Source organism: Sinohyriopsis cumingii, chromosome 14 (assembly GCF_028554795.1).
Source record: "Sinohyriopsis cumingii isolate HCF-2022 chromosome 14, ASM2855479v2, whole genome shotgun sequence".
Taxonomy (NCBI): Eukaryota; Metazoa; Mollusca; class Bivalvia; order Unionida; family Unionidae; genus Sinohyriopsis; species Sinohyriopsis cumingii.
Window position 1 is genome coordinate 44675186 of NC_142974.1, and position 11448 is coordinate 44686633.

The following is an 11448-nucleotide window of genomic DNA, read 5'->3' on the forward strand; positions in this document are numbered from 1 at the left end:
ACGGAAAATTCGGCTGGCACGGAGAGATAATTCTTATCCATGGTGGAGTTTTGGAAACATTAATATCAAATTTTTGGCACGACGTAGGTGGTGATGAAACGGTACTTTGTAATCTTTATTTATATTCCTGTAACATTCATTGTGCGTTGATTATGAATACTCCATATATATTCATGTTCAGAAGAAATCATGTTATATAGCCAAAAGACAGACAGACAACAACAGACAGTGCAGAACAACAGTTGTTGGATATACTAGGATAAATAACTATTCTTCATATTCAACGACAGATGAGAAGCAAGCACATAAATGGTTTGAAGATGGCTCAGTGCAGTTATTTTCTTACTAATACTAAAAAAGGATTCATGGTTAAATACGTGCCTAAGAATAAACCGAAAAGGGCAGGACAAAAAAGAAAGCAGAGACCGGCATCGTGTGATTTAAGCCTGAACACTGATAATATCATTTTCCAGGATTTGGTATATGAATGTTTGAACAACACTCCAATACAGTTTTGTTGCGTTTCTGACCCAAAAAATAGTGTGCGCCAACATAATATTATCTCGTTCTTCCTGAATTCAGTGACCTATTCTTGTACCCACAATTCTACAGAGATTATTCTGAATTTTAAATTAAGTCATATTGCATGAAAAATTCCAATAAATAAAGGAAGTTATCAAAAAATGAATTTCTCGCTTGTGCGCACTGCAGGCCTCTCAATCGCTCCTTACTGAACTATATGGCGTCAACTGACTTATTAGTGCAACTTTATAATTATTACTGAGCAAGTTTATAATATGAGTTTCCTGAAAATATAATCGTTTTTGAAAAATGTGTAAATTGAAGGTTCCAGGAACTGTAACAAGATTGCGAACAAGAGGCTGTCATGCATGTTTTTACTGGGGCAGTGACGCGTAGTGAAGAAGAGGAGGGCTAGTTATTGGCCATAAAAATGTTAATGGCTACAAAATCTCATAGAACTTCTATAGAAGGGTTGAATACAAAAATAAGAACGCATAACCATAAATGCTGATATTGAGGGATAATCAAATGAAGTTTCCAAACACAACATACAAAATAGTAATGCAGCGGCAATCGCTGTATCTTTTGTGACGTCAATAAAATGTGAAAAAATCATATAACATTGCAGTTTTAGACCTCGACAGTTTCATCATGTGATTTCATTGTATATGCGGTCGCCGTTTTATTTCTGCAAAATCCTATAATACAAAATGATAGCTTTGAAAGTGAAATCGATTTGTACGTAACGATTTATGCATATTGTATATACATCTTGATATAACTAAAAGTGAATGTCTAGTTTCCCCTTGTGCTTGCTCTTAACTTATCGCTTGATGTAATATTGCCAGAGGATGGTCTGGAAGTTGATGTTGCTGAGGTAGGGTAGATGTCGTACACTGATTGCAACATATTTGATATAAAATATGTATCAGTTCCCCTTTCTGTCTCAAGCTGGTTAATCCCTTCCTCACTGTACAGGTCACAATTTCGTGCTTTCTTCAAACATTCGCAGAACGTAAAGGCCACACAGTGTGCATCATCTAAACATCTTTTCAGACAATCCGGGACATTCTTTGTTCGGACATTCATTGTTTGATTTGCAATACGCTCTCTGCCAACAATTGCCGTGTCACTGAATTTTAACTGTTTGCTTATTTTCGGTATTATGATTGTTGTTTCCATACCCTTTGTCTTCGTTCCAGTGATGTGAATCGTTTCATCATACATTTGACATGAGTTATAGTTATAGTCGTTTGTTGTGCATTCTCTGCAGAAGCTAATTGCCACACAAGAATGCCGCTCCAAACAGGCCTTGATGCAACGGGAACGATCAAGTTCCTCCACAATTGTTTTTCCACTTAAAGCGGTTTCTTTTAATATTAACCCCTCCGTCAGATCTTGGCAAGTGTCAACCAAACCTTTGTTTTGAAGGAAGCTACAGTATTCGTTTTTGTTTCTTTGTATTCTCTTTTTGATATCATCGTATCTGACACCCAAATGTTCCATATACTCAGCGCAAAATAGTTCCTCTATGGAAATCAATGAATATTGGGTTGGAACTGGAGTTTCCTTCACCGTTGATGCCCAAGTCATTGTATCACCGTTTGCTGGCGGAGGGGCACCAATAGTTATAGTGCTTGTTTGCACCTCACTCTGAAATACGGATGCTTGTTCTCGTTGAGAAGAATCTAAATTAAATCCTCCACCGACGCTGAACAAGCCAGAGTAACTGGCCGACACAGCTACATTTATTCCTTTTTCTTGCATTTTAGAGTAGCTGGATGACGACATTTTGTGTTCATACGTAAAAGAAGCACCAAATGTGGCCTCATCGACAAAATGTGTCCCATAATGATCAAAAAATGCCATATATGTATCTTTATCTTCTTCATAGCTATTAGAAATTGTTCTGTTTAGTTTGTGAACCCAATTCAAGAAAACTGGATGGAAAGGCGGTGGTGTACTCTTCTCAAGTTTACAGTAGTAATAATTACATTTTGCACTGGAGTAGATCATGATCCATTGTCCACTGGCCACAGTGGACGACGCTTCCTTGTATCCAGCACTCGCAGAGAAGCTGACTCCCCAGCCACCGCCTCCTACGTGAGCCGAGGCTGAGAGTGATTGATGTAGTTCATACTGGGTTTGGACTACTTTGGAGGTGAATGAAGTAATACAGGAAACATCGGGGATGAGAACTAGACCCTTGGGAACACTGTACTGACAATCGGCAGTCTGATCGTTATTACTATAGTCGGCACGGAATATTGGGTATGTAAATCCGGGATCATGCCCGATCGCTACCGGGTAACCCCTAAGGATGTTGTAGCCCAGTAGTGCATAATCCATATCGGGAAAAGATCGCTTTAAATCGGGTCCATGACATTCCTGGAGGTTGACATCTTCTCGAAGCGCTGTAAAAGGACATATAATTATACATCGTAAACCTTTCTTGAACTTTCCAAAAAATATGATGCAATCGCGCAATCCCTTATTCGTGTAGAGAATTGATAAACAGAAGCAAATAAATAATCTTTGCAATTCAAGTTCGTAAATTTGGGAAATGAACAACAATTTGAAAGTTAGTATATATATATATATATATATATATATATATATATATATATATATATATATATATATATATATATATATATATATATACCCGTGTGTGTGTGTGTGTGTGCCGGCGGCACCTGTTTATCAAATTTAATTTGTCCATGAACTGTTTCAACCTGAAAGATTTACTTCTTTTATAGTTCTGTTCCTTGTAAATGTGTTGTCGGGAAGTGCAAAATAACCATCGAGACGGGTACAAATTGTAATGCTCTCATATACCAGTTTTCAAAGCTAAACCATCTGTATCATGTGTTTTGTTGCTACGCGTCCAATAAAATTGCAGGAGGACGATAAGGGAGGCAGAAGTCTGTTTGGTTTCCACACAGTACTTTTAAACATATTTCATATTGCCAAAAAGACTGTGCTTTCGCAGTTCATTCGAATCCATTACAAATTCTTTTTAATACAGTTCAGGCTCTGCTGAGCTTCTAGCCCTACTCTACCATCCAAAATCTATTGATTTTAGGATTATTGACTTTGAAAATAAATGTACGATTTATCATCCACTTCCCTTTTGGCATCCATTAAAGCTGATTATATTTTGTAAGAGACATGAAGGTCAAAGTCAATGCTTATATGAACAACATAAATAAACAAAATATTACACAGATTATCTTTCGAAACTATTTTTGAAACACCACGTAGCACATTTATCTATTTTTTATGTATGTACATGCTTGCCGATATTGGGTCAGTAAGTTGAAGGTCAACCGATAAGATCACGGTTACAACAGTATTTTTAAGAATGGGTCCTTATGCACAACTAACCCTCGTTTGTCGTAATGTCAATCTTCTACGATACTTCATTTCATAAATAGATAGTTTACTTTATTTCTTATGTAGATAATCTATTATGATGTTTCATCAGATTGCAGTAACGTGCGGATTGAGGTGTGATATTTAAAACGAACGATATGTTTGTCAATGTTTTTCAAGGATATACTTACATATTGCAAGACGTTTCTTCTGTTGCCAATTGTCGATTGCAGCTTCTAAGGATTCGTGTTTTAGATACGTTTGGAAATCCGTAACTTCCCTGTAAAAAATTAATGCATTTGAATAGATTTCCAAATTACATCTATTATAAAAAAATTAGCTTTTTGTCAGTACAACTGCTTTTGTGAACATGTTTTTACCTTTAATATAATTGTGAAACCAAAATGTATGTCGCCAGTAATTGTATGTTTACTCAAATGCCATAGAGGTGTTTCAAATCTCTCGTCAAGCTGTTTTTCAATCAATTCAACGGATTTATTTAATACTGACACTTACGCAAGACGTTTCCTTAAAAGTTAAAAAGGTGACATAGATGGATACAAAATATCCCCCAAAAAAGCAAATGAAAATAACAAAAATAAATAAGCAAACACACTCCTCCTAACACCCATTACGATTTCATGAAGTACTTTGTACAGTAGGAATGTAACGAATTCCTATTTGAAAGGAATATAATGCATGCAAAGTTAAATGTGTGACAATTGAATCATTTGCCGATAAAATATCGTTTTATTTAATGAACATCGTTTCAATACATACCCATTGGCGTCTTTCAAATGGGACATAACAACTACGACGGCAATGGCAACAAATATGACCACTAGAAATATGGAGACGAGGAGAGTATTCATCAAGCGACCTTTCCATTTAAGTGACTATGGGAAGAAACAAAGGGTATACATGGACCTAAATATTAATATATTATCTTCGTACCTGGCGCATTTTATCCATAAACTGCACAGAGTAAGTAGAGTGTTGACGTGTTATCAAATATGTATGTATGTATGTATGTATGTATGTATGTATGCATGCATGCATGCATGCATGTATGTATGTATGTATGTATGTATGTATGTATGTATGTATGTATGTATGCAAGGACAATAATAAGAAAATATTGCAACTGATTGTTAGCTAAGAACAATGTAGATAACTGTTGCAAGGAACAAAATAATAATAATTAAATAATAATAATAATAATAATAATAATAATAATAATAATAATAAACTTACAGTTGACTACACGTCTTGTCCAATAAACGCCTCGATTTGACACGAAATGTTAAAAGTAATAAATACTATGCACGTCCTTAAGGTACTTACAATAGTTATACCAGTAAATAGTTAAACAACAACTTTATCATACAAATGCAAAAAAAAATAAGACAAAGAATATTTGCAAAAACTGAGTTATAACTATTTGTATGAGACTGCATTTACGTTTATAGTTAATGAGATGTACAGAGAGAGAGAGAGAGAGAAAGAGAGAGAGAGAGAGATAGGGAGAGAGAGAATACTTTGTTGTGGTATGTTGCTTTCTGAGTATCAAACTGCGGTCCTTTGTCTAACCGAGTCTTCAGTGTTCTATTCTCTTCTCGTAATTGATTGTTCATTTGGTAGATTTCACGAAGGCTTATCTCTGCCTGCCCATCAAAATCTGCCATGGTTTCACGTCTTCATTCAGTGTAAAATTTAGAATATATTGTGAATTTGTGATCCGATCCTGAAAATTCACAAAACCAAATTAAATGTGATAATTAGAATTCCATTTAATCTGTATGCATTTCTATGTAGAGTTTTATTGTACTCTCCATTCCTTTAGGCTATTTGAAGCCACCCGGTCTAGAAAGGCCACATAAGCTGATTGCGTTTCAGTTTTAGAGGGTTCCTCTAAGGGAAAACAGTGAGAGTCATAACATAAAATGTCTTTCAGTTTTAGAGTGCGGTGGCCTCGACTCAATGGTTTAAAAATTTGCTTCAATCATCGAAAACATTTTCGGGAATAGAGAAATGATGCGTATAGTATCACCAAAAGCATACATTATGCATTCAAATTTGTTTACCTGAATTTGCCATCTGCTGTTGTTTCATCTTCACTACAAGGTTACAATAAATATTTCTAAATTCTGAGGTATTTAGAAAACGACAACTTTACAACATTTAACACTGGCCTACATCCTTCAATCAAGGACACCAAATCCAGTTCTTGAACTATTTAAAAGTTAGGTTCCTTGTAGCTCGCTCAACTGCTACTACTACCAGTAATAAATAAATAAATAAACAAAAATGATAAACGTCGATGGTTTGAATGATTCTCATGTGTATCAAAAATACATAGTTTAGAATGGTATCATTTGAGACCTTAATTTGCGCTCTAAGATCTTCATCCTCCATCAGCTGTGACACAGAGGAATTCCCTGACATAAAAACATCTATTGCTACAGATTTTTCAACAACATTATATGTAAGTGTAATATCTGTATGCCGTTGGCTCAATGATTTCGAATCATGTATTCAGATGAATAATCATCCTAATATTATGCATGATTGCCACAGGAACTGCATAGTACTAGGGGTGGGGGTGGCACTCATGCTCGAAAAGTGGCAGGGGTGTTCCACTGCAGGTTCATATCCTTAAGCACCTCTAGACATGGTTCAACGACTTTGATTTTAAATACGTCATATAATTATGGTGTGAACTAAGCCGACAAGACAACCTTAAATTAAAGTTCTTTTGGCGATACTTTAGATTTATACATTTAAAACATTTTCAGGATCATGCTGCCATTTTTGGGCCAACGTACAGATAAAACCTAATATACGCTTATCACTTTCCTTACCAAAGTTCAAAATGTGTATTGTCTCTGTCTTCATGAATTAAATCACAATACTTTGTTCCTAATAAAAACCTCGTGTGTGTGGCTGTGTTTGTGTACGTGTGTCTGTGTACAAATTCTACAAAAGTTACAAATATTTACCTTTCCACGTAGGCTATGAAACAGACATGTATGATTGCCTTCACTCATTTAGTTTAGAAAAGATATCATTTCGGCAATCTGTTGAAAATACAATAGATTTAAAACAGTTCATAATTGTTGGATTAATTGTTAAGAATGACTAGTACCGAATACTAGATTTGATATACACTTTATTAGGACCGATTACTAGATTCAATACGCTTTATGTCGTGACTTAACACCAGATTCTAAACATATTAGGACGGAACAATAGATTCTGTATAATTTATTAGGACTGGATACTATATTCTATACAAACTTATTAGACCGAATACCGTATTCTATATAATTTATTAGGACTGAATCCATATATCCTATGCAACATATTAGGGCTGAATACTAGATTATATGCAATTTATTAGGACTGGATACTAGATTCTATACAACTTACTCGGACTCAATACCGTATTCTATATAACTTATGGGACTGAATCCCTAGACCTATACACTATATTAGGACTGGATAATAGATTCTACTCAAATTATTATGACTGAATACCGTATTCTATATAACTTATTTCGACTTACTGCTAGGTTCTACACAACCTATTAGGAGTGGATACCGGAGTCTATATAACATTTTAAGACCTAGTATTAGATTCTATGCAACTCCAGGACTGACAACTAGATTATATGCAATTTATTATGCCTGGATTTAGTGCAATATACAGAACTGAATTCTAGTTTATTGCAATTTATTAGGCCTGAATACCAGATTATATGAAACGTATAGGACTGAATACTGGATTCTATGCAACTCCAGGACTGAAAACTAGATTATATGCAATTTATTAGTCCTGAATAACAGATTCTATGAAACGTATAGGACTGAATACTGGATTCTATGCAACTCCAGGACTGAAAACTAGATTATATCCAATTTATTAGGCCTGTATTATGTGCAATATACAGAACTGAATTCTAGTTTCTGTACATGTTTTTAAGATTGTTACGTATATTTGATTTAATTTATATTTTATTTAATTTGTGTTTGATTTGATTTGGATGCTTGTGGGTTTTGGAATCTTTTTATTTTCTTTGCATGTCAATTTAATATAATTTTGTTTCGAAGGAATTTGATAGTTTCCATAAAATTCAGTTTGACCTGAATCTTTCCATAAATACCTATTAATAGAAACACTTGTTTCTATTTTTGACTTAGTTTCTGGCCTTGATTGAGGGTCAAGTTAACAACTTTTATTTTCGGAGTAAAAAGATTGGTTCTTATCAAGGACATATAGGGGCTACCTAATTTTTACATGATCACGTGATCCTTTATTTCGCAATTAGGCATTTCCAAAATTGCGAAATACTTAATATTAATAATGATGTTCAGAGAGATCTCAGAGTTTTTTAAACACTTGGTGTCAAGTTGTTTTCTTCTTTCGTGACTAGTTTCGAGTTTTTGAGTTCTATGTTAATTTTTCTTCAGATTATTTGGACTCTAAAAGATTAATTCGTTTCTCTGGAGATATTGTATTCATATAGAATTCTTGAACAAGGACATTTCTTAAAATGTTTATTTTGATTTCCGAAACCGGTGGATTAATTATCGTGTTTCTGCAAGGAAATGAAAACTTCAACACATTACAGGTTACATTATACGTCATCGCCTTCCATCTTTTCGAACTTAAAATCATTACAACATTTTATTATTAGGACTTCTAAAATATTATTCGTGGATAATTCTTGGATTATTTTTAGATTTGATTCTTAAAACCGTAAGTCCATATGTTTTCATTTTTACAGTATTTGTCCAGGGAAATAAATTATTATATTTTTAAAGCTTGCTGTTTTCACTGTTTCTTGTGTTACTGTTTATTCGAGCCTAAACACGTAACATAATAAGAATGATTACTAGATTCTATACAATATATCAGAGCCTTCGACTCGGATGGGAGGTCGAGGGTTCCTATCCCGGCCAAATCAAAACAAAGTCTTATAAAAATGGTACAAACATCTCACTTTCTTGGGGCTCAGCACTATGAGGTTAGTGTTAAGACTGATCGGCCTGGTATAAGGATATTGACTGGGTGGGACATGATACTATATGGCTGATTCTGACAAGGTTTGTGGAACCGATACACTGCGCATATTGTCTTATTAATTTGGAAGTAGCATGCGTTTAAAAATGTCAGGTAAAGGCCATGTCTGTTTTCTAGGCAAATATCAAAAGTTGTCGTTGATTCTTGGAATTATCAACATACTTTATTTTCATTAAATTTAATTCCATGATATCACGTCATATTTTCACAGGTGTTCTAAACTAGAATACTGAATAAACATCATACTCGTTTGTGATATTCATGTAGGAAGTTACCAGTGTAAATATGAATAGTTTTAACCTTAATTATTGAGAGACCTATGTTTAAGACATTTTCGAAAAACAAACGATCGCGATAAAAATATGAATTAAGACGAAAAGGCAAAGCTACCCAAAACACGAAAGATTCCGACAGTCTGTACACGTAAACTACGGGTCCACCGACCTTTAATTATATTTATTATTAGGGGTTCTCTTTTTTGAGACATCACACAAGTAGCGGCAAACAAAAAATAAATAGAAAATTTGTTCGCCATACACGTTCTTTATTGTTAGCAAGGAATAGGATAACTCATTCTTAGCTATGCGCATCATTATTATTCACCATGGCAAACTGTCGACAAATATGTTCTCTGTAGTTAGGACATGATTTTCATGCTTGCTTATTGTGCTTTGGACCCGTCGGGTGGCCTAGTGGTTAGAGCGTCCGCCTCGGATGCGGGAGGTCGTGGGTTGGATCCCTGGCCGAGTCATACCAAAGACTTACAAAAATGGTACTAACAGCTGCCTCGCTTGGCGCTCAGCATTAAGAGGTTAGTGCTAGGACTGGTCGGCCTGGTGTCAGGATAATGTGACTGGGTGAGATATCATGCTACTTGTCTGTGGCATGATACCCCAGTACTAGATATCACTATAATCTGTCACACTGCAGACATCGTAGCGATATGAGTAATGTTTTTTACAGCTACGTTAAAGATCCATATCACACACACACACACACACACACACACATTGTGCTTTGTTGACAGCATATTATGACACACGATGCATCTTTAGCATAATACAAAGGAAACGCTTGAACATTGGATATAAAAAATACTTTCCTTAAAGGCACGTTCAACATACCACTGGTAAGGTAGAATGTTGTTAATAGTGTATCCCAACATTTATACTGTTTGATTAGAAACGTATCATCTGAGACGAACCTGAGTATTACTATATTTAATGTGGTATAATTTAACCTTCAGTAAACTTTTAATTATGCAACCAAATGTAAATGTGGCTCAACATGAATATAAATATTCCTACAGCATATTAGGATCTGAGAACTCATCAATTGTGTTCTGTTCTATAATTAGGTGTTTACCATAAAACTCTTCCATGCACTAAAAAAGTAAAATGAAGACTAATCAGTCGTACAATGAGGCCTGTTTTGGTAATTTTTTTTTATAGTTTAATAATTAATCTAAATCCGAAAACAAATTTTCCCCACCAGCTCCCATACATCCCCTGTACGCAAACATACACATGCAGTTATTTCAGATACTTACATCAGACAAATGGAACAATATGAACTTCAATGATGGTCTCTGTTATTCCGAAGCTTTATTTAACTGCAGTACTCTTTAAATGTGATGGACGTCTGCTTCGGACATACCGGCATCCTATCGAAATTCAATATGACTTTATAAAACTGTTGTTTAAATACCTATCGCTCTATGTAAGTGTCAATTTCTCAAGTGTATTTAAGTGTTACATCTGTAATTCCTAGATAAACAATAAACCCACGTTGAAAGTGCAGAGGAGGATATATACACAGCTAAAGTTCAACAACGTAAGAATTAGAGGTTAATTCATGTATGGATGGGATGTCTTGCTAACTCTGACGCATATATAACACACTACAAGAGTCTTACATTAAGTTATCAACAGTAACAGAGATATTCATTAAGTCATGTATATACCAAGTATACCAGCAAGCGCAACAACTTATTGACATGCACGTTATGTCTTTGAATATGCCTTTCTTGAATTTGGTTGCAGCACAGTTAAAAATATAACCATTTACGAAGTTTACAACCGTGCGAATTAGACAAAAATCATGTAGACATTTAAAGGTAAGGTTTTTGCGTTATCAAGATTTAACAAAAAATTATATCATATAATTTAGGTCTTGCAGATAAAATCTATGCATATAAGTTCCTTTGTCATGCAGGTTGTTAACTGGCGTTAGAAGCTGCTTACTTGTTTTTAAACATTTACTTAGATGCATTACCGTAATGACAAGCCAATATAGTATGAGATGACTGTAACACAATAATCTTATAATACATCTTACAGACAAACCAAGACAACATGAGATAAATGTGGCATAGAACATATTACAGATAAGCAAATATAGTATTAGCTGAGTGTGGCACACGACATCTCGCAGTCAGATTAATACAGATTGAGACGAGTGTAGCACAT

At 34.7% G+C, this 11448-nt stretch overlaps 1 protein-coding gene across 2 annotated transcripts; it reads right to left on the reverse strand.

Annotated features, from left to right (window-relative positions):
• Positions 1-203: 203 nt before the first annotated feature.
• LOC149783677 (perforin-like protein 1) lies at positions 204-10682 on the reverse strand. Of its 2 annotated transcripts, XM_089931919.1 has the most exons (6): positions 10530-10681; positions 6897-6974; positions 5436-5641; positions 4678-4793; positions 4089-4177; positions 204-2936 (listed from the first exon to the last, which is right to left on the reverse strand). In XM_089931919.1, the coding sequence occupies exons 3-6, from the start codon at positions 5580-5582 to the stop codon at positions 1318-1320; spliced, it is 1971 nt and encodes a 656-aa protein (XP_089788045.1). In that variant the 5' UTR covers positions 5583-5641; positions 6897-6974; positions 10530-10681; the 3' UTR covers positions 204-1317. The 2 variants fall into 2 exon arrangements, with proteins under 2 accessions (XP_089788045.1, XP_089788046.1); XM_089931920.1 differs by lacking the exon at positions 6897-6974 and having other exon boundaries at positions 10530-10682.
• Between the last annotated feature and the right edge of the window lie 766 nt (positions 10683-11448).